The 25,312-nt window shown below is 39.3% G+C and overlaps 2 protein-coding genes across 2 annotated transcripts in view; both read left to right on the forward strand.

Moving 5' to 3' along the window:
- Positions 1-13,060: 13,060 nt before the first annotated feature.
- Positions 13,061-25,312, forward strand: part of Smp_127120 (putative dead box ATP-dependent RNA helicase) — a gene marked incomplete at its 3' end in the record, with an annotated part of 29,271 nt that continues 17,019 nt past the window's right edge. The window contains exons 1-4 of the mRNA XM_018798473.1: positions 13,061-13,153; positions 16,009-16,150; positions 16,225-16,548; positions 23,348-23,482. Of these exons, the coding sequence (XP_018653412.1) occupies positions 16,100-16,150; positions 16,225-16,548; positions 23,348-23,482 (510 nt within the window). The 5' untranslated portion in view covers positions 13,061-13,153; positions 16,009-16,099. The remainder of the gene's footprint in view (positions 13,154-16,008; positions 16,151-16,224; positions 16,549-23,347; positions 23,483-25,312) is intronic.
- Positions 21,279-21,455, forward strand: Smp_182110 (hypothetical protein; the record flags this gene model as incomplete). The annotated part of the gene is made up of 1 exon (XM_018798474.1): positions 21,279-21,455. The coding sequence occupies one exon, from the start codon at positions 21,279-21,281 to the stop codon at positions 21,453-21,455; it is 177 nt and encodes a 58-aa protein (XP_018653413.1).

The raw sequence follows: 25,312 nt of genomic DNA on the forward strand, positions 1-25,312 counted from the left end.
TTCACCTTACTCGGTAAACCGAAAGAATATCAAAGACGCAGTGACATGATAGGCTATTCTAATCCGTTGTCCCCGGCTCTCTTAACTAAATCAAGAAGTCTTGTTAAGGTGTAGAGAATGTATTCTACAATCACCCAAAAAATACGAGGTCACTAAGCACATAAATCAAGCTTATTTATACAATGACAGAAAAGCCCTTGGGAGAGCCACAAAATAGGGTACAAAGAAAAACCCGTCAACCAATGACAGTCAAAAGAAATGTAAGCTGTAGATTAACTAAATGTCTCTTGGCGCGAAAACACAAAATTCAAGTTTTCAGAATAGAATTACAAAATTAAGACCTTTTCCAAGTGAGTTCTGGGGATCTAACGTCCTCAACAAGTATGACTAAGATAAGGAGTATAACGTATCTTATCTTTAATAAAAGATGTTTATTTGAAGTTCTTTTGTAAACATATTCCATAAAATTAGTTTTGTGAACAATATGGAGAAGTTCAAAATCGAAATATGTATATGATCAATGTATGTTGTTCAAATTGATTTATGTAGTGATTTGATTCAATAAGTATTTATTTGCTAGCCTCACTTCTAACTTGATTCAAATACTGACTTGCTTACTTACTCCTGTTACCCCAATCAAGCATAGGCCGCCGATCAGAATTTTACCAACCCAATCTGTCATGGGCATTCCTTTCTACTTCTATCCAGTTTATGTTCATTCTTCTCATGTCTGTCTCCATTTCTCAGCTTAATGTGTTATTTGATCTTGCTCTTCTCCTTTGGCCTTCAAGATTCCATGTGAGGGCTCGCCTTGTGACGCAGTTGGGTGATTTCCTCAAAGTGTACCCTATCCACTTCCAGCGCCTCTTCCTGATTTCTTCCTTTGCTGGAATCTGGTTTGTTCTCTCCCACAATAGAATGTTGCTGATAGTGTCTGGCCAACACATCCCAAGACGACTGTTATTTAGCACCTGTATCTTCTGGATGATGGCTTTCGTAGTTCTTCAGGTTTCCGCTCCATACAGTAGAATTGTCTTAACATTTGTATTGAAAATTTTAACTCTAGTGTTGGTTGACAATTGTTTTGAGTTCCAGATGTTCTTCAGTTGTAAATATGCTGCTATTGCTTTGCCGATCCTCGCCCTCATATCTGTATCAGATCCACTGTGTTCATCGATGATGCTGCCCAGATATGTAAAAGCTCTCACATCCTCCAAAGCTTTTCCGTCAAGTGTAATTCGATTGATGCATGTTGTACTGTATTGGAGAGTCTTGTTTTTCCCTTTATCTATATTGAGACCTACTGTTACCAAAGTTACTTCAAATAACCTATGTCTTAATGTACTTTTTAATGGTACTCTATATGGTTTTAAGTTGAAAAGCATTCTATTACTTATACATGATCGTTAGAGATTACCTTTTGTGGGTTAATCCATTAACAGACAACATTTATCAATAAATATATGTATAGGTAAATGATTTTCAGATTGTCATTACCTCTTGAGAAACCGCTAGAATAAAATTATTATAATGAGGGAATTTTATTTATACAAAGATGCTGGATAAACTTATTCAATTTAAAAATGAATTGTACATATTTGAAACACATCTTGATAAGAGTAGTGGATAAACATCCCATCATCCTTTATTGTCAAACATATGATCGAAACAGGTCATAAGATTGATCTTAACTCGGCTTTTGTGGTGTTGTATAAAAGTGTAAAAGGGTGTATACTAAAGTTGATTGAAGCCTTAACCATATGAAAATTCAAACACCCTTTGTGTATTCAAAAACAGTTTGTTCTCACCTTAAACCTATCCTGGTAATATTAGCTTATTAACCAGAAGTGATGAGGTGTCAAATTGTTTTCACATTAATATTATTATCCTTGTCTACTCTTACCCCCCCCTCACTTCCAGTCTAATTGAACTTTTATTTTTATACATAAATGTTCCTGTAGCTGTAAATAATTCACCAAAATCAATAGCTCATTAAGTGTTCGACATTGGATGCTGACCATGTTGTTTAAGTGGACTTGTTTAACTGAAGGCTTTCGGTCATGCATCCGTACCAGATCACGTTGCAACTCGGCGTAGGACACAGCTCCTACGTTTCATTAGCCAGCTTATAGTAAAGGTTCCTCGATATATTGGTAACGAATCAAATATATCTTTCCTGCCTCTTCTCGTCTGACTTCTGATTTCTATCTGACTGGGAACGATCGAATATACAAGGTGCTACTGGTAGCTAGTTGTAAAACTAGGACATCCGTTGCATCATCAGTGGTGAACCCGACGTGATCTGGTGCACCAAGTCAATATACTGTGAGTCTGCTCCATTTTGGAATATTATTATTCATTGTTATTCTTTATTTGAATTTTATATATTGTGATATACTTTTTTTCGCGAATTTTTTTTCTCGGATATATTTTAATTAAACATTTTTCTTTATCTATATTACTATGACGGAACACTCTCCTAAGGTTCTTAAGTTTAAGTCTATTCCCCCTATTACGATTCAGTTAACGCCATTTTGACCCGACAATATCGAGTCCTGGTTCTGCTATGCAGAAGCAGATTTTTGCATGCACGGAATCACGGACTCGCGCACACGTTTCCTCGCGGTAGTTAAGGCGTTACCGCGCGAGTTTAACAGGTACGTAACACCTAGTATGTTTACTAGTGATGTTCCCGAACCTTACGAAACGCTTAAGCTATCGATTTTAAAACGAGGAGACCTAACTGATCGACAACGGTTAGACCAACTCCTTAACAATATCGACTTGCAACATGGTTCTGCGACGGACATGTTGCTTAGAATGAGAGAAGTCATCGGCCAACGAACTTTCGATGATGGCCTATTTAGACAACTTTTCTTGTCTAAACTCCCTCAACAGGTGCAGGCAGTGCTTGTTTCATTTCAAAACAATGCCATAGATGAACTAGCTGCATCTGCCGATCGAATCTTGGAAATCACCAAATTTTCTAAGGCCGAGGTTTTTTCCATCAAAGAAAAACCCCAATCGACCTCGACTGACATGGCCGAACTATGTCACACGCTTACAAGATATCTTAGAGTTCGTAATGACCGTGGTCGGTCAAAATCCTCACGTAGGAGCGTCTCACGTAAGAGATCTGTCTCTCGACCACGAGAGACAGAAAACCCCGACTGGTGCTGGTATCACAACCAGTACGGTAAATCCTCTAGAAATTGCAGGAGGCCCTGCAATTATCCGACCCCAAAATCGAGTGACACGAAAAACAGTTCGGGAAACTTCCCAGCCGGCACGCGTTAACGGCAACCGTAGCCGGCGAACACAGCCGCCTCTTATATGTCACGGATGTGATAACGAAAGTTCGCCACCTCGTCGACACCGGCGCAGAAGTTAGCGTTCTTCCAGCGAATTCCAACGACAGATTTCGCGAGTCTGTTTTAAGTTTACAGGCGGCGAACGGAAAACCGATCGCTACTTACGGTGAAAGGTACGTCTACCTTAACGTGGGTTTATGCAAACCCATACACTGGATTTTCGTTGTTGTAGATGTCTCTATGCCAATCATTGGTATAGATCTGTTACAACACCACAATCTACTCATCGACACACGCTCACGAAGGTTAATAGACAGAAACACTAAGTTATCCGTTTGCTTAACTCCTTGTTCCGGTTGCAGGTTATCCCCAGTCACGATTAAGCACACCATAGACCCATTGTACCAATCAGTACTCGACAAATACCCCGGGATACACCAATCGCAATCGAAATTGCCTTGTGTAACCAGCAATGTTACACATCACATCTCGACTACAGGACCACCTGTATTTTCGAAAGCCCGAAGACTCGCTCCCGAGAAGCTTAGGTTAGCTAAAAACGAATTCGACCATCGAATAGTCCATGGGCATCCCCATTGCACATGGTCCCTAAAAAGGACAGCAATGATTGGCGGCCAACTAGGACAGCAATGATTGGCGGCCAACTGGTGATTATCGGCGTCTGAATGCAAAGACCATTCCCGATCGTTACCCGCTGCCTCATATTCACGATTTGACAGCTACCTTGAAAGGTACAACTGTCTTTTCAAAAATCGACTTAGTTAAGGCCTATAACCAAATACCGATGGCACCTGACGACATCCCTAAAACCGCCATCATCACTCCCTTCGGTCTTTACGACTTTCTACGAGTGCCTTTTGGTTTAAGAAATGCGGCTCAAACCTTCCAAAGGTTTATAGACGACGTTTTCCGAGGTCTCAACTTCGTACATGCGTATGTTGATGACTGTCTAATAGCAAGTCCGGACAGAGAATTACATCTCAAACATCTGGACATTGTTTTCGATCGACTCCAAAGGCATGGCATTACTGTCAACATTCAGAAATGCCAAATCGGAACTAACTGCTTAGACTTCTTAGGACACACTATTGATGCCCAACGCATCTGACCCCTTAGGAGCAAGGTGGCGGCCATTCTGGATTACCCAGAACCGACCACGATCAAGCAATTGCGAATTTTCAAAGGAATCGTAAGTTTCTATAGACGGTTCATACCCAAATGCGCATCTCTTATGAAACCGTCAACCGATCAGCTTCGTGGAAATGCGAAATCAATTAGTTTAGACGACGTAGCCCGTAAAGCATTCTCCACAGCTAAGGAACACATCGCTAAAGCAACCCTGCTTGCTCATCAGGACACTCAAGCACCCATTAGTATCGCAGTAGACTCATACGACTCAGCAATCGGAGCAGTCTTACAACAATGGGTTAACAACTCATGGCAACCTTTAGGATTTTTCTCGAGACGGTTGTTAGACACGGAATCTAGGTACAGCACGTTCGGTAGGGAACTCCTAGCTATGTATTGTGCCGTACGGCATTTTCAACATTCCATCGAAGGAAGAGAATTCACGCTTTTTACCGATCACAAACCTCTTACCTTCTCTTTAAATTCATCTTCAGACAAGTACTCACCGCGAGAGTCTCGACAACTCGACTACATTTCGCAGTTTACTTCAGACATACAACATATTTCTGGAGCAAACAATGTAGTCGCAGACGCCTTGTCTCGAACTAGCTCCTTGAACAGTTTCCAAGGAATCGACCTTCTTAAACTCGCTCAGCTTCAAAAAGAAGACATTGATCTTCAGCATGAGTTATCCTCGACAACTCTTAAACTAAGTATTAGGCAGATGGGAACAGGTAAGGAAACCTTACTCTGTGACACATCTACAGGTAGGGATCGTCCAATTGTACCAAAACATTATCGCCGCAAAGTCTTCAATACGTTGCACAGTTTTTCTCATCCAGGTGCTCGTGCAACAGTCAAACTTATAGCCGAACGCTTTTGTTGGCCTGGCATGAATAAAGACGTGAGGGAGTGGGCACGCTCCTGTGTAAGCTGTCAGAAATCTAAGGTCATAAGACACAACAAATGTCCCTTAGGCTCTTTCAAAACCCCTGACGATCGTTTCGACCACGTCCATCTAGATTTAGTAGGACCCTTACCCGACTCGAACGGATACTCATATCTCCTAACATGCGTAGACCGTTTTACTCGATGGCCAGAAGCAGTACCGATTAAAGACATTACTGCTGAAACCGTGGCCCGCGCTTTCGTCGAACGATGGGTAGCAAATTTCGGTTGCCCTTCGTTCATCACTACAGACCGCGGACGCCAGTTCGAATCTGGACTTTTCCGTTGTCTAACCTCACTTTTAGGAATCACGCGCTTCCGAACGACCGCCTACCACCCACAAGCAAACGGGTTGGTAGAACGTTTTCGTAGACAACTCAAAGCTTCATTATCAGCTTCAAACGTTTCACAGTGGACAGACGCTCTTCCACTCGTCTTGCTAGGTATCCGCAATGCAGTGAAAGCTGACATTGGATACACGGCATCTCAACTCGTTTACGGAACGACACTCCGACTCCCAGGAGAATTCGTGGATCCTTCAGCTTCTTCATTGAACATGGATCTCAACTCTTACACGAGTAGGCTTACAAACGCTATGCGTTCAATTAAACCTGCTCACACTCGACCTCAATCAACTGAGGTTTTCATTCAACCCGAATTACGACATAGTACACACGTCTTCATTCGTCGAGACTCACATCGACGACCCCTCGAATCAGCTTACGAAGGACCCTTCAAAGTTCTTCAACGCGAACCTAAGTACTATGTAGTCGATAAGAACGGCACGAACGATAGCATCAGTATCGATCGACTAAAAGCAGCGTACTTAGAAGGAAACCCTAGCTACGTCGAATTTCCTTCAGTACAATCGTGCGATACGGCTCCGACACTTGTAGTACCCTACACGACAGCCGACACAAAACTTGATTCTTCGCCAACGACAATAGATAAACCTAAGACAACGCGTTCTGGAAGACGAGTAAGATTTCCAGAACATCTTAACGAATATTGCACGTCGGACATAAGTTTTATCTTGAATTACCCTTTCATAGTTTATTATAAAAATTTTTAATATGCTCATTTTTTATTTATATAAAAAAACAAAACATTTTAATCTTTTTTTGAGCGTATATATATATTTTTATATATAAAAAAAACCAAAAAAAAACCAGTTTTTTTTTACGATCGCTTTTACGCTGTTTGTAAGTGTATTAGTTTATTCATTTTTTCCCCCGCTCATCTTGTGTCCTTACGCAAGTACGAGTGTATTTTCGACATGCACTCACACGTTTTATTTTTCCTCTTTTCCAGGACGGCTGGAAAGGAACGACGAAGTTTCGCAAGGAACCGAAATTTTCATTGTACTATATTTCTTTATTGCTATGTTGTACATTTTGGTCCCATAGTTTAAGGAAAGACGATCAGACGCTGTTAAACGAAGCAAGCTATCAGAAGAGTGTTTACCAACGACAAACTCGTTGGGTTTAAACTTCTGGCTGGTCACGTCTTAGGGGCATCACTACCTCACTAGGGGGGGAGTGATCTGTAGCTGTAAATAATTCACCAAAATCAATAGCTCATTAAGTGTTCGACATTGGATGCTGACCATGTTGTTTAAGTGGACTTGTTTAACTGAAGGCTTTCGGTCATGCATCCGTACCAGATCACGTTGCAACTCGGCGTAGGACACAGCTCCTACGTTTCATTAGCCAGCTTATAGTAAAGGTTCCTCGATATATTGGTAACGAATCAAATATATCTTTCCTGCCTCTTCTCGTCTGACTTCTGATTTCTATCTGACTGGGAACGATCGAATATACAAGGTGCTACTGGTAGCTAGTTGTAAAACTAGGACATCCGTTGCATCATCATTCCTAACAAGTATATTATGTGTGATCAGATTGATTCGAAATGTATTGCGTTAATATATCATCACATAGTTCTGATAATCTTTGTCTCCTCATTACACTATCGTGACATCTTATATCAATATCAACGTAGTTCTTTTTCTCTTGATTATATAAGTTAAATCTTGATTCTGTTATCAAAGTTATGCTCATAATTAAATGTTCACTACTATCTAATTATCCCTTGCAAATGTCCTGATATGGCCGAGGGTGGGGAGTGCCCGCCCCCTCTCTCGAAATGCTCTCATATGGCCACGCCTATATAGCCTCTAACAGGGAATTCCTAATCACTGCCTTCTAGTGGCTGGGGTGTTGTTCATGAAAGTCAGAGGACGAAAAGCGAATGTCCGGCACTTTAACCGGGTTGTGGACACGGAAGGTCCACAGAGGGGAGTTGGAAAACCCTGATTCCAAACCAATGGTGTACATGGACCCCAGTATCCTGATGGAACAAATGGCGTATGAATCAATTGTTGGTCATTGGCTACCATGGGACTGCGTCTCCTAACGATGCTCCACTGACTTGTGGATCAGAACTTTAGGTCAAGGTCTCCGGATGTGGTCCCTTAAGAAAACCACCTGCTTCAGTTTGGGCACCTGGGCAGTATCACAGCCCTCACACAAAATCGGATGAGATTTGTGTGGCGCATATATATCTAGTGCCCCTTTGTACTAATATTTATGTGTTTAAATAAAATAAATCAAATTATCATTTATTTTATTACTTATTCAATTTTTTTATCTTAGGTGATAAAAGGTTAAATTTAGAATCGGTTAAGCTAATCATATAGTCAAAGTTCTTGCAGTCAACATAAGAATTTCGTCTTATAAGAAATAATATAATCAGTTGTTTATGCTACTTATAACAGAGTGTAGATCACCAATGGGAATGATGAAGTTTACTCAATTCGGAGGGAAATGCAATTACCTCATTGCATTCATCAATGTTGCATCTTGAATTTATTGCCTAATTTGGCTTATCCTGGCAGCCTCAGCAGTATTAGGTCTCAATATAGAAAAAAGGAAAAACAAAACTCTCCAATACAGTACAACGTACATCAATCGAATTACACTTGACGGAAAAGCTTTGGAGGATGTGAAAACTTTTACATATCTGGGCAGCATCATCGATGAACACAGTGGATCTGATGCAGATATGAGGACGCTGATCGGCAAAGTAAGGGCAGCACACCTACAACTGAAGAACATCTGGAACTCAAAACAATTGTCAACCAACACTAGGGTCAGAATTTTTAATACAAATGTCAAGACAGTTCTACCGTATGGGGTGGAAACCTGAAGAACTACGAAAGCCATCATCCAGAAGATACAAGTGTTTATCAACAGTTGCCTACGCAAGATACTTCGGATCCGTTGGTAAGACACTATCAGCAACATTCTATTGTGGGAGAGAACAAACCAGATTCCAGCAAAGGAAGAAATCAGGAAGAGGCGCTGGAAGTGGATAGGGTACACTTTGAGGAAATCACCCAACTGCGTCACAAGGCGAGCCCTCACATGGAATCTTGAAGGCCAAAGGAGAAGAGCAAGATCAAATAACACATTAAGCTGAGAAATGGAGACAGACATGAGAAGAATGAACATAAACTGGATAGAAGTAGAAAGGAATGCCAATGACAGATTGGGTTGGATAATGCTGGTCGGCGTAAGTAAGTTGGCTTATCCTGTGGGAAAAATTAGGTTAATCAGCTCTCTTGGCGACATAGTGTAATAGGTAGAATCCTAACAAAACAAAAGTATGTGTTATAAAGAACAGATTAGAGTAGAACAGAATAATGTTACTGCTATATGACCCAACCTATGACGTACAACTGATTAATCCGCGTTAGTCGCTCTTGATCTCAACGATGTTTGTACAGTTTCCGACGTTCAGTGACTTAATATCTAGCGTATTAACGCTTCAGCTTGTTGGATGGTTTGGGCTGAACGCAGTGGCCTTTTAAAAGTGTAGGGCTATGATGTAGCTGCATGTCATTAAGATCCAAATATGTTGCATTTATAGCATATTAATTGACGGAAAAGTGATTTAATCGGAAATAACTACGTAACCAGCGGTGACGAGTAGAAGGGCATCAATAATTCATTTCAGATCTTCCGATAACCAAATTTAATGTTTTTAAAGTTAGACGTCATGAGCAACAATCTCTCAGTGATTGCTTCATATACTTTCTGCAATCAATCGCAAGTGGTTCTCTTTGACTACAAAAAGTCATGCAGGAAAGAAAAAGTTGCCACAGTTCATTGCAGTAATACTTCCTATATGCATATTTACTAATAAACGGCAGTTGGAAAGGTCATCTGTGCAGTATGTTATAAAGTAGTTCCTGTTCCTTGAACTTAGATCTGTATTCTAACCGGTCTCATTGTGTAAAATAAATATTAATCATTCTCCATTTCCTACGTTTTAACTTCTGATCATGTCTCGTATAACCATAACTTTACATTTCTAAATATTCTTCCCTTGAACCCTTGTTTACAACTTGTCATGTTTTGCTGATAATATTCTTGTAGGTTTTCAGACGTCATTTGTGCTAGGAAAGCCTTGAACTGTTAAGGTAACTTGTATTTTTAATATAAATGGGTGTTTTTGGTTTAGAACTCTAGTAGATGAGCACAAAGTATGTGTTCTGATATAATTAGATACAAGTGACTTCAAAAGACTTTGTGAATTATGCAGTAGAGAGTAGTTAGGCCTAATCTAATAAACGGGTTTGGTGGATGGTTTTCTGCTCTCAGATAATGTAATCCATTTTTTGGTATCTATGCGCCACTCCTGCTATTCCAGTTAGCTTTCGAGATACTACATGAAGTAATTACAAGGTTCATCCTATGAAGACTTGTACTCGTATTCACAATGAAAGACCAAAGATTGGTACAAAAACCGGTTCTAGCTAATGAGATCTAACTTTGAAAGAAGCTAATCGGACTCATAAGCTCCCAACTCTCTTCTCGGATAACTGACGGAGATGCCACAGGTATTTGTATATTGACAACACCTTAACCAGTAACACCTGTAATGGAATCGTGCCCACCCAGTCAAATCAAAAGTCAGAGGCAAAGAGGTTTGAAGATATACTTGATAGATTATCGATGTTAGATCCATTTTGAAAGTGAAAATCCCTCCACACATACATTTGTGATTTCTTCCTTGCGCTTTCTTTATTTGTATATATTTTTAACTTTTTGATTCTAATTAAGTCTGTAACGTTTAATTTTCTTGGTTTTTCTTATTGTTTTTATTGAGTCTCTATGTTCCTTTTTAAACTGTATTTAGTTTGTTTTAATTGTTATTATTCTGGCGGCTGTCATATTGACTGCTCGCTCTTTGATTGTACGGTTTGATTTTGACTGGGATTGTGCATTTTTGGTTGTAATTTGGAGCACTCTCCCAGAAATTGGAACACTTTGTGTTATAAAACAGCCGCTCAAACGGAATCTTACTTGATCTATCCAGAAGTGATAGAATAACACTCACCATTCGGTGTTTTCGGTAATTTTCATATATTTCTTACCACTTTGCTATTCATTGTAATTTAGATTGAATATTTTGGTATCAATTGTCTGTTGAATAACTGGGTGGTAATATTTGTTTAGGACCGTTGTTACTCAAAACACTTTGTTCTGATTTCGATTGGGTCACGAGTCTATAAACCTATTCCCCCGTTATTCGGCCACACCCAGACCTATTGGAATCTAGGTTTGGATATTACAATCAATATATCGAGAAGTGACTGATCTAATCTGGCTAATGATCGTAGGAGATGTTTCGCACACCGTTCCAAAAAGTGATCTGGTACGGATGCATGACCGAGCGCTTTCAGCTAAATGAGTCCACTAAAACTAATGTGGTAAGCATCTAATGTTGAACACTTACAGAGTTACTGATTTTGGGGATTTATTTACAGCTACAGATCACTACCCCCGTAGTGAGGTAGTGATGACCCTATGACGTAGCCAGCCAGAAGTGTAAACCCAACGAGTTTGTCGTTGGTAAGCACTTTTCTGATAGCTTGCTATGTCTAGCACCGTCTGGTCGTCTTTCCTTACTATAAGAGGTCATGTGGTACAACATAATAATGAAGAAACGGGTACAATGAGAGTTTCGATTGATCATAAACTTTGTCGTCTTTTCCAGACGTCCTGGATATGCAAGTGTACGTCGAAGTACACTAATACGTGCGTGAAAACATAAGGCGGGCGACAAAAACTCATACACATGTGGTAGAGTAAAAGCGATTTTTACAGAATGGTTTTTTTTGAAAAAAAATTAAATACACACATATTCGCGAACAAAAACTTCGTTTTTTTTAAAAAATAAATATGTATGTATAAGCATATTAAAATAGTTTTTTTACATAATACAAAAAAAATCGAGTCGAAACACGACTGCTTGTTATCCCTAACTTTTTCTCACCCCAACAGCATGGTTTCAGGAAGGGTCACTCTTGTATAACCAACTTGCTGACCGCGGTGGAGAGATGGACAAGTATCCTTGATCGCTAGGGGAGGGTCGACATTATTACCTTCATTTCTCAAATGCTTTTGATAGGGTCAACCATATTTGTCACATCAATAAGCCTAAACTATTGGGAATTAAACCACCTCTGATTGACTGGCTCACATCATATCTAGAAAACCAACATTTTAAGGCCAGGGTTAACTTCACTTTCTCTCAGGCTACTGGGGTCCTCCAGGGATCTATACTAGGACCATTTCTCCACTTGATTCACATTAATGATTTTACACAACAAGTATCGTCTGACTTATTGCTTTTCGCTGATGATGTGAAACTTTGGAGAGAGATACGCAGACAAGAGAATAAACTGGCACTTCAGGAGGATCTGACTCGACTCTAAAGTTGGGCAGACGACAACGGACTAACCTTTAACACTTCACAGTGTAAAGTAGTCCATCTGCGAGATGTTGTAAACTCCAGTTACAACTTATGGAACTCCTCTACAGAAGTACCTCAAGTCGAAAAGGATTTAGGAGTGTTGGTACCCTATGACTTGAAGTCGCACGCCAGCTGTGACAAAAACGCCTCTCAAGCAAACCTTGCACTGGTAACATTGAAGCTCATTTTTGGCAATTTTGACGGCAGAACATTCCACATAATCTTTAACAGCTTTATTCGTCCTCATTTCGAATACGGAAACATAGTATTTCCTCCCTATCTCCAAAAGGATAAGGACACTCTGGAACGTATCCAACGTCGAGCCACGAAATCATTTCGGGGACTCAAAATCAAACATTATGAAGAGCTCTTCTAATCACTTAGCCTTTACCCGTCAGAGTACAGGCGTCTTAGAGGTGACCATTTTATGGCTTACAGTATCCTTAACACTTCTGGTCATCCCCTTAAACATCTACTTAAGCTTAGTCCCAATACTAACCCAAGGAGTAACACCCAGAAACTGGAGACCCAACATAGCAGAACGGACTGTAGACACAGCTTCATCTCCCTAAGAGTTGCCAAATGCTGGAATTCGCTGCCAACTGAGCTAGTCCAAGAAACTTCCCAGGAGTCCTTTAAGAGGAAACTTGACCTATTCTTAAGGACTAAGGATAACATCTTATTATGATTTACCAATTTCTCTTTTTTCACACTATCGTTAATATACCTAGGGTCCTGCCTGAAGGTATCGGTGATCCACTGCTACTAGACACGGAAGCCCATTAAGCGAAAGCTTCTTCTATTCGTCCACAACCAATTGAATCATCTGAATAGAAGCCCGGTAGTTTTGGTTACTACGTTATCCTTCGCAACTCGTGTTTCAGAGTTTGAGATTACTTCAGACTCGTTTTTGGGACATTGATGTAAGTTGTTCTCTGTATAAAAGAATTAATTTACAGATAGTCGGTCTGTCATATAATTAGCGAACCTTGTTCTACATGATCCAAATTAATATCAGTAATATTTGTAAAAGTACTCAAATTCAATTAGGCATATGATATATGAACTGTTCAGCTGAAAGATCGGGGAAATCTGAAACGAATTTCATCCGTTTTTACAAATAAAACGCACCACATCAAATGTGATAGATGTGAACGTCTTATTTATCACATTTCTCAGCAACCCCATACGACCAGCCTTTGCTATTTATGAGTTTTAATTTATCTGTGGGTCATTATGATTGTGGTTAGCAGTGTTTTGTATATTTTTAGCTGGCTGGATCTTATGATTATCATAGAAAATTTTCTCCCCAACTTCTCACAAACAGCATTTGAATTTTGTTCATTAGCATAAATAAAAGGATAAGCGAATGACAAATGAATCTGTCTACAACAGCATTGGCGTTATTTGCACTAAGCTTAAACGTTTTTTACTCCCGTCATAACACATACCAGACCATAACAACTATCACTGATGAGGTTTCAGTTTTAGTTTGGAGAAAGAGGAAGCTGAGTGGCCAGTGTTAGTCTTTGTATTGGTGATCTTCCAGACGATCCAACTTTCTTTTAAAAGTATCGACAGATGGAGATTCAATCCTGTGCTAATTTAATGAATTTCACTCCTTGATGATTCGATGAAAAATTCGATAGTCAGCTGACAAGTAATTTGTTCTGGACTTGTGAACTTTTTAAGGGTGTCCTCGTAGATCCTCCGTTTTCGAAGACAAAGAAAGTTAGGGCATGTCAGACGCGTTTTCATCACTAAATAATTTGAAAATTGTGATTATTTTGCCTATGGTTCTTCTATATCACAGGGAAAAGATTTAATTTGGCCAGTTTGTCATCGTACTGGATCTTTGAGATCCCGTGGATTAAGGTAGTTGCGGTTCTCTGAACCCTTTTAACAACTCGCTGTCTCTTTAGGCAGGGGCTAGCCGTACTCGCAGTACTCAAATTTAGAACGTAAAAACACTATGCAAGTCTGGAAGGTTTTTTGAATGGACGTGGCTAAAGGCTCTACGTACGACCACAAGTTTCTGAAATCTTTGGCATCTATCGAATGGCAGTGTGCAGTAGTTTTTTAGTCTTGGCCAACTCCTAGATCATTATGTAACTGGACAACAGGTATTTCACTGCTATGCACCGTGTATGTATCTGTACCTTGGTGACCAATATGCACCGTAATGCACTTGGAATGACTTATGAAAAACTGCCAAATTTTGACCATTTAGATCACTTTTCCAGGTCACCGTTGTTGACAGCAATATGTAAATCAAACCAGAATTTCACGGCCACCCCCAAATGCCAAGGTACGGCCGAGGGTGGGGAGGGTCAGCTCTACCTCTCAAAATGTTCTCACATGGCAGCGTGCATGAAACCACTGCCAGGAAAGTCCTACTCAATGCCTTCTCGCGGCATTATTGCTGTTTACGAAATCGAGAGGACAAAAGTCGAATTTCCGGTGCTTTAGCCGGGTTGGTGGACACGGAGGACCCACCTTGGGGAGTTGGAAAACCCTGGTTCCAAACCAATGGTGAACATAGGCTCTAGGGTCCTGAGGGACACACAAATCAAGTGACTTATGTGGCGCATATGTATTCGGTCCCCCTTTGTACCAACATTTATGTGTTCAAATAAATAAATAAAATAAAATGTAACTAACTAATTCACACGTCCCACTCTCATGGGATAATATTTCGAATGAATGGAAATGCTCCTCCTCCTCCTTTACGCTTCTGGATTCTGTCGACTCTTACTAGTGTGGAACTTTCTAAATCAAGTTCCCTACTGTCTACAGACTGAGTCAACCAAGTTTCTTTAACGGTGATTACATTGGCTTGGTAGGGTCTATATGTACACATAACTTCGATCGCTTGTTGAACAAGCTCCGGACATTTGTGTGACAGATCTGAAGACCATTTAAATGCCTTCGTGCTGCAAACAAAGTGGCTTCAACATCATTCTCAATTGAAGCCTCATCATCCGAAAATTTAAAACTAAGGTCCTTCTCGACATCACCTAATTTTAATTTTTGTTGCTTTTCAGCTTCTCATCTTTTCATATGATTCCCCAGCGGTAGTCGGATTGGCACTTTGCGATAACCCAATCAAGCTGTATTAGGTGGACTACTTGTTATTTAAAATCCATCCTAGCTAAGCAGATCTATTAGAAAGCTGTAAGAATTGCTTACATTTGTTCAATAAACCAATTAAGATCAATGTGAATGGCTACGTTTTTAATAACATAAAATCTAACTGATAGATTCTGCAGTTCACTCGATCAATCATTTTTACACTTCATACATACGTCAATTTGAGTCATCAATCTGTCTAAGCGTCTTGAAATCATTACAAGCCTACAAAATAAAATATACTCAACTCTTCATCATCAGGTCTGTGCAGCACTCCGATTTCGCGGTTCTGTCCTCTTGACATGAAAAAACACCAGGATATGTATTTATTATTCGTATCAGCATGACAATTTAGTGCTGAGATTAAATATTGCCATATTTATAAAACGTCACGAGAATTATCGTAAACACGAAACCGATCTAATTCTTAGAGTAATATTCTTTTATTCTACATTCTAGTTTCATGTTTATTGACTTCATTTTCGCCCCTTATACTTTATTTAAATTCTTATGAGTTCTATAATACGTGTTGTGTATCTTATTCAATAACCATGCAAAATGTTATTTTGGTCTGAGCTTATTGGTGTACTTGATTGTGCCCAGTTAACTTTAATTCGTGGTAGTTTCATCTTGCTATTATCGATTGTAGGTTGAACATCAGTAGTCGGAACAGACTTATCATACACTTCCAATAATTTGGCGGACGTTCTTATTATTTGGCAACCTAAAATTTCCTATTCATGACTCGTGACTCCAACCCTCAGTCCTCCACTAACGAACGTCTTCAAAATGTAACTTTTTGTTTCAATACTAAAATATTTTTGCATTTTAGATAGACATATCCAAATGCAATTTCTTTACACAGTTTCCTTTGTCTAAGGAAACCTTGAAGGGGTTAAAATTGTCAGGTTACACAAAGCCTACTGCGATTCAAAAGCTAGTCTTAAAACCTGCCCTTCTTGGACAAGATGTGGTTGCTGAAGCACCTACTGGTAGTGGCAAGACGATTGCTTTTGCAATCCCTGTGCTTGAACTTCTTCATCAAAACAAAGTTTCCATGTTTGATGGTCCAGTTGCTATAATTCTTACACCAACTCGTGAACTATCAAGACAGATTTTCAGCGTATTTGCCAAAATCGCTCGTGAACACCATTTTACCATGATGAACATTATGGGCGGCAAAGTCTCGGTAGGTTTGGTTTTTCAACCCAATGCACCGAATAGAAATCATCTAGTCGGAAAAAAGCATTATATTTTTAAAACCTTCAACTAACATGTAAACGAACCTTATTCGATCCAGCTCCTTGTTACCCTATTCTTTAGTTTTGAATTGAATAGTAACTTATTCTCTTACTAAATATATAAATAGTAGCGAAATAGTTATAGCATTCGTGCTTTATCAAATTTTTATTTATTTATTTATTTAAACACATATATATTGGTACAAAAGGGCACCAGGTACATATGCGCCACACTATTTGTGTGTGTGTGTGGGCTGTGATACTGCCCGGGTGCCCAAACCGAAGCAGGTGGTTTTCTTAGGGGGCCACACCCCGAGCCTTTGACCAAAAGGTCTGATCCACAAGGCAATGGAGCATCGTGAGGAGATGCAGTCCCATGGTAGCCGTTGACCAATGACAGGTTCTTCCGCCATTCGTTCCATCAGGATACTGGAGCCCATGTGCACCATTGGTTTGGAATCAGGGTTTTCCAACTCCCCTAGGTGGACCCTCCGTGTCCACCAACCCGGTTAAAGCGCCGGACATTCGCTTTTCGTCCTCTCAATTTCGTAAACAACACCCCCGCCACGAGAAGGCAGTGAGTAGGACTTCCCTGGCAGAGGCTATATATTCGCTGGCCATGTGAGAGCATTTCGAGAGGGAGAGTAGACTCTCCCCACTCTCGGCCGTACCAGGGCATTTGGGGGCACTTTATCAAATAGGTTACAGGATTGAATTCGACCCACTTAATTTAACACAGGCAACAGTATGGCTTAAATTCGAGTATATAAACAAGTTCTTAATAGATAAGTTATATATACAATCGATTGATTATTGAGAAGTGACCAATATCATTTATACCAAGTCTTTGTTAGCGTTGATCAAATTTCATCGATTGACTTGCAATGTGATCACTAGTCTGACTCGATATCGCGTACACTGTTAGGTTGTAAGCTGGTGGTTTGAGATAATTGATAGGTAACCTTAGACTCAGTTTTCATGCTATTTGGCATTTGTCGGCAAAGTGTATCTGTGATATTAAGGGAACTGATACTTTCTGGCGGATTCGATCTCGTATCACTCAGCTTCACAGTCAGAGGCGTTACCAATGGGCTTTTTGAGCCGCAACTGACCTCCTATAGGACTGAGCTACACTCATAATTGAATAGCTCTGACTGTGAGTCTGAGTAACGCGGGACCGAATTCTTCAGAAAACATCAGTTCCCTCAATGTCAAAGGTACACCTTGCTGACAAGCGTCAAATAGCAAATAGTCCAAGGTTTCCTGTCGACTACTTTCAACTACCAAATTACATAACTTAGATTGTTATTCATTTTTAAAAGTCATTTTATTCAAATTTGTGTATTCAGGATGGACGTATCACAATTTCTGTCAGTACACTTTTTAAGCTAGGGTTTCTCACACAGTCATTAATGACAAAACCGTGTAATAGTTAGATGAGATTGACAGAAATCTCTAAACTGAAAATTCTTGCATGTTGATAATTATTTATATGACAGATTTCTTATGTCAAGGAGAATGATGCACTTTTAGGGATTCAAATGTGCGACTCTCAAAACTAGAGTTTCAGATGTATCCAATATGACATTCGAACTCCAATCAATTCCTTGTCTCGTTGGTCAAAAAATAATCTCTAATTCGATTTATCAATTTTAAATTGTTCTCAGTAGGACTAGCACCAAAATAAATAACACGGATCCAATTCTTCAGATAGGACATCAATTACTGTAATCTTACAAATATCGACTGAATAGAATGCTGTTAACCATAAAACCTAAACGAAACCAAAATTATTCCCATTATCATTGAGCAGATAATGATGGCCGTCTGCTGCAATTATGCTTAGATAACCGTTTATTTCTGGCGAGCACCAGACTTAAGTACAAGGAAAAACATCGTCTGACATGGCGACCCCCACAATCGATTCAAAGATGAACGTAAATATATTACATTGCCATTAGCCGTCGTAGGTGGCTCGATAAAAGACTAGCGTTCATTCTGGAGCACATGACTCAGATTACGTTACAGTACGAGCGCGTCTACTGAACTGAAGTATGCACGGAAGCTCACTCCGTCTGGTTCCGAACACGATAACGTGCGGAGGCAGCCTAGGTGTAGGGTGATTAAGAGCCCACGTAATGATCGTGAGCAGTGTAGGGAGCGAAAGTGAGAAATCAAAAAAGTATCAGATTTATGTAGCAGTAAACAACTAAAACTTATCAAGGAAATAGGTATTTAAAATCCGTCTGTTAGTCCAAGAGTCCAAACCGCTGGTCAAAACACTTTAGGAAACAGTTCAACTAGCCTTCAGCCACACTTCAGTTACCCTCTTGTCTCCAAGCAACTTGAATGGGAAATTGACATAAATTCTTTAACTTGTAGTGAGGTTGAAAAGGTAATCTAGAGTGAGAGAAAGTAGCAGGTTCAGATGGATTAGCCCCGGGAATCTTTGTGGATGGTCCTGTTTTGGCAGTTAGATTGACTGAGATTTTGGCTTGAATCTGAGAACTGGACATAATCCCATCTGACTGGTCTCGATTGCTAATAATCTCACTTTATAAAAAGAGGAAAATCCTTCTGTAACAAAGAAATCAGTTTAATTAATACATTGACTGAGATGTAAATACGGAGACCAAATGTTCACCTTTCGTCAGGTTCTGGAACACATATACCGACTTTCAACCATAATTGTACTTCTCGACCTTAAGATAGCATTTGATGCTGCAGATCGGCAAGTTCTGTGGTAGTGCTTGTCCATTGAAGCCCGTACCAAAGAAATAAATCAACCTTGTACAGTCCTCTACTCGAACATTACTTGTTAAGTCAACACTTACGGTGAACCATCATCAGAATTGTCAACCCAAAGTGGTGTTCGTCAGAGCTATTGACTTTCTCCATTTTTATTTAACTTCATCACATATATCCTTTTAGAGAGAACGGTATCATCGTCTGACTTCTCATAGGTTAGTCTTCTATTAGGATATATGGTTATTGACTTGTAATACACAGATGGTATTATTTTGTTTGACGAAAACTGATAAGGTGCTATCATGTGACCATCTTGAGTAACGATGAAAGCATGTTTGATATGTGATTGTCTCCCTCTAAATTCAAAATGTTGTTTCAGGAATGACCTACCTCAGCACCTAAATTTATGATAAGAAGTGAAGTAGTTGAACTTATTAACTCCTCCTATATTGGAATTCTGATTAGCCTCTATGGTCTGGTGTGTGACGTAATCTCGGGACGAATTCAGAAGTTTTGATTGGGTTTTGGACACTGTCACCCGTCTGTCAACCAAAGGATGAGTTTACTGCGCAATATTTTGCTTCGTTCCACTTCATGAGTGCAAAATATAAGTATTAAGAACAGATGATATTCATAGGTTACTAGTATTCGATCATTAGATGTCTTTGAAGCAATGTTCATGTATTTTGGTATCACCGACTAAGCATTGCCGAGGTTAGGGATATACGAGTAATAATTACCTGTGATTATGACCTAGTGACCATTTAGATGCTAAGTAGAAACCTTCTATCAGCCAAATAAATATATTGAACGTATATCTACAACCGACAGATTGTGCATACCATTAAATACACAACCTACTGTAAAAACATCTTTCGCGTCACTGAGAATAACTTCATTCTGCATTTATATTTTGTACAAAATTCATTTAGTGTTTTGAATGGGCCTCACGTGATGAAATGGCAGAAACTCTCGTTCTCACAAGCTTTTAATTGTCTGAGGAATTTTGCTTCTGTTGAAAATTCTATGCCAACAAGTATCTCCTTCTGTAAATCATATCAACACTAGTTGAAATAGACATGACAGACAATACCGATGATCTTCATTGTAATTTAATACTGACAATCTAAGTTCACTACTTTCGTGATTTCAATAATAAGGATTTCATTGACCATCTAAGATTATTATTTATGTTTGTGTCGGAAGGGTAATAGTGAATGGTGTGGGTGAAGATTTTTGAAAAGTTTTATACTCATCTAAGGTTTTCTTTTAAGTTGTGGTTAAAATCAGATTTTTGTGCAGCCTAGTATACTGCTCGGGTGGGACTCCTCGACAGTGCGCATCCACGATCCCGCCTCGCGAGATTCGAACCCAGGACCTACCAGTCTCGCGCCAGAGCACTTATAACCGATAGACCACTGAGCCGGCCGGCATCCAACGGTGTTAATGTCTAACTTCAACCAATCCACGATGTTTGAACAACCGTTCACCAATTGTCTTCAGTAAGTTGATATCTACAACAGACTTGTTTGAACTTCACTGGTCACTGCTTCTCAATAGAACTCAAGGAAACATACCATAATAGGACGAAACGGCCGTCCTGTGCTTCCAGGTTTTCCATGGTGGTCTAGCTTCAATTGACTCATGATTTCAACTATGAAAATACTGAAATCTCCACAAAACCCCTTCTGATTTTCACTTATTGTCGAAATTTTGGTAAACTATGGGCCCTCCATCCATATACCACTGGGTTGAACTTGAATTTAACTGATTAGATTATTTGTATGCTTTCTAAATAGGATGTGATTTTTAAAGTTTATTTTGGTTTGATATCCAATGTTATATTGTTCTTCTTTCATTGTAGGCTTTAAAAAATCAAGAATGGAATAGTATATCACGAGCAAATATTCTAATAGGAACTCCTGGTCGAATGGCTCAACATCAAACGGAAAATTCACTACTTGATACATCTAATTTAAAATTACTTATATTAGATGAAGCTGATAGATTGTTGGATCCAACTTTCCGTGAAGATTTAGAAGTGATTCTTCAAAATTTAACTCCTGATCGACAAACTCTATTGTTTTCAGCCACTTTAACAAAGTAAATTTATGAAAAAATTGTCATTTCTTAGTTGATTTTTAAAAACTAATATATTTTTCAAAGTTGAAACCATGAGTCAATTGAAGCTAGACCACCATGGAAAACCTGGAAGCACTGGACGGCCGTTTCGTCTTATTATGGGACTCCTCAGCAGTGCGCATCCACGATCCCGCACTCGTGAGATTCGAACCCAGGATCTACCAGTCTCGAGTCAGAGCCCTTAACCGATAGACCACTGAGCCGGCCGGCATCCAACGGTGTTAATGTCTAACCCCAACCAATCCACGAAGTTGAGCAACCGTTCACCAATTGTGTTCAGTGAGTTGTTATCTCACAACAGACGTGGTTGAACTCCATAATAGGATGAAACGGTCGTTCAGTGCTTCCAGGTTTTCCATGGTGGTCTAGCTTCAATTGACTCATGGTTTCAACTTTGAAAAATACTGAAATCTCCACAAAACCCCTTCTGAACTAATTTATTGTTCATTCAACTAATAAGAATCAATATTTTATGTTGTCATACTCCCTGTTTGCAGTCACCTTCTTTAATGTCAAATCTTGATAAAAACGACTATGTATTAGGGTTTCTGGTTAGCCTACGATACTTACAAATCAAAGAATGATTAAACCAACATGGATGGTTCTATTGAGGAATCGATAACGATAGCTGACACACAACATTTTAACAATAAGGCGCTTACACAGAAATAAGAAAACATGTAGGGAAAACGTGATATTCAACCAGGACAGCTTGAAATAGTACAACTCAGTATTACATAATAAGAAAAAGCCCCCAAATGCCCTGGTACGGCCGAGAGTGGGGAGAGTCCGCTCTCCCTCTCCAAATACTCTCACATGGTCACGCGTATATAGCCTCTGACAGGGAAGTCCTACTTACTGCTTTCTCGTGGTGGGGGTGTTGTTTACGAAATTGAGAGGACGAAAAGCGAATGTCCGGAGCTTTAACCGGGTTGGTGGACAAGGCGAGTCCACCTAGGAGAGTTGGAAAACCCTGATTTCAAACCAATGGTTCACATGGAATCCAGTATCCTGAGTGAACATATGGCGTATGAATGAATCGTTGGTCACTGGCTACCATGGGACTGCATCTCCTTACGATGCTCCACTGACTTGTGGACTGGACCTTCAGATCAAAGGCTCCGGATGTGGCCACTAAGAAATCCACCTGCTTCATTTTGGGCACCTGGGCAGTATCACAGTTCTCACACAAATCGAATGAGATTTGTGAGGCGCATATTTATCTGGTGCTTCCTTGTACCAATATTTATGTGTTTTCAAATAAATAAAAAGAAAAAAATGACTTTCAAGCACGCAGAAAATTAGCGGACTAAAAGTAGTAACAACCGATCAGAAATGGGCGAAAGTTGTGCAGAAAAATGAATCATGAAAAAGACAGTCGTGGTTACCTTTGCCAATAAAACTTAAGTATCGTTAAAAAAATTCCTGAAGAGTGATTGTTGCCTCATATAAATATAAAATATTACTTCAGAACGTGGATCTACGTCAAAACCCAGTCTGACGATAGGAGGTAAAGTAGTGGAGTGCTCTTATCTTAAAAGTCTCAGTCGTAGAAGCTAATGAAATCACCGGAAAAGTCCCTTTGGCTTCTATCAACTTGGACCCCTTTTAATACATATGAGATCATCTAATAGTAAATGCGTATACTGTAAAGAAGTCTATTCGGTTTTACTTCATACCTTCAAAAAATTAATTTCACTTTTCTTGTTTTTGACCCTTTTCCTCCTCTTTTTCTTCCTCAACTATCTTAGAGCTACAGATCAACTTGTTCGTCTTAGTATGCGTAATCCAATAACTGTGTCAGTCAATAATAATAATATTAACAGTACTAATAATAATGGTACAACTTTATCAAAGGAATTACATACACCATCTGAACTTCTTCAGTATTATGCCATAGTTCCATTAGAACAAAAGTTAGATACATTATGGACATTTCTTCAAAGTCATTGTAAAAAGAAGATCATTGTATTTTTCTCAACACAAAAACAGGTTTGTCAATGTTTGTGTGTGTACTGTTGTTGTCGACTCGTTTTTTATTGATGTAGTAGTTGTGACAAGATATTTCTTTCTTGCGAGTTGTAACTTGCTTATGAACTATTAAAAAACCAAAAGGATTGCATGAGTTTGTTTTCCCAGTTTCGGAATTTTCATCATCAGGAGTCAAGTCTAACAGCTTTTCGAAGTCTCTTGGCATTTGCGTGCCATTCCAGTACCATTAATTGAGACAGACATCACTGATGGTATTGAGTGACTGTCGCACTTTATGGCAATTTGACTATATTTTGAAGTGGTCATGATCGGTTCATGACTCATTTGTGCGGAAATGGCGTACTTGCTACAAGACCTAACGGTCCTAGCCTCGGTCCCTCGTATGGTTGTACTACTTACGTACTTCAGTACGTACTACTCAGGAGTCTCAAGATAGGACGAAATAACTACCCCCATGCATTTTGATTTCCAATGATTCCTTAGCTGACTTCAGTTCATGATTAAAACTCTTTCCATTGTTCACACAATTAAATAGTATCTTTGTAATGTTTTTAGAAAATTTTTTAATCCTATCAGTCAACTTAGTAAGCATGTAGTATACATAGGTTATCACTTTTATGTGATTCGATCTTACTCTATTGATCAAGATTCGACCAACTGGCAGACATCACACTAGCCTTAGTTATCTGCTGATAACTACTAAAGTTTGATCTTACTGTCAATGAAATGTCTTCATTCTTTTGCTGACAAAACATTCCACGTCCTATTCGCAGTGTATATGCATGTACATATGATATCTCCTTCACGAAAAGATTACATGGATATTTCGTTTGTGTTAACAGTATATTACCGGTTAGTAAATGTTTACTACGAACTACCTCCACAAATCAGTACACTGATCAATGGTGAATGTGCTTGTTAGTATATATTTCCAGTGGTTAACACTGACGATATCTTGATTTTCTGTATTAAAGAGTGTCTAGCAGACCTATGCAATTATTTCACACTCTGAAAATGTTGAACTATTTATGTAAAAAATGATATGCATCGTTACAAACTCGTTATGGGCAATTAAACTGAATATTACTTTTGAGTTCATTATGGAGGGTGTTAATAAATTTATCTACAATTACATAGAGTTAAGATCATGAGTCAATTGAAGCTAGACCACCATGGAAAACCTGGAAGCACTGGACGGCCGTTTCGTCCTATTATGGGACTCCTTAGCAGTGCACATCCACGATCCCGCACTCGTGAGATTCTAGCCCAGGACGTACCAGTATCGCGCCAGAGCACTTATAACCGATAGACCACTGAGCCGGCCGGCATCCAACGATGTTAATTTCTAACTTCAACCAATCCACGAAGTTGAGCAACCATTCACTAATGTCTTCAGTGAGTTGATATCTCCCAACAGACCTGGTTGAACTCCACTGGTTACTGCTTCTCACTAGAACTCCAGGAAATACCTCATGGAGCCAGTCACTAGTGAACACATGATCATTATCAGAAGGGGGTTAACTCATGATCTCAACTCTATAAAATTACTAAAATCTCCACAAAACCCCTTCTGATTATCAACAATTAGCTATTCTCAAGGATAATGTAGACCTTGTCTGACAATAAACAATCTTGTAATTTTTTAAAATGATGAAGAGGATTCATAGTTCAAGTTGATATCTTGAGTGGTATTGCGTTCTCTAAGCTTGATAGTCGAATTACAAAGCTTTAATTGTCGTTTTGAAATAAAATTAATAGCGTCTACTATAAGTCGGAATGATATTTTTAATTATTCTCTAAATTTTAACGTCCAGAGGCGAAATCTTATTG

This window comes from Schistosoma mansoni, chromosome 6 (assembly GCF_000237925.1).
Source record: "Schistosoma mansoni strain Puerto Rico chromosome 6, complete genome".
Classification (NCBI taxonomy): Eukaryota; Metazoa; Platyhelminthes; class Trematoda; order Strigeidida; family Schistosomatidae; genus Schistosoma; species Schistosoma mansoni.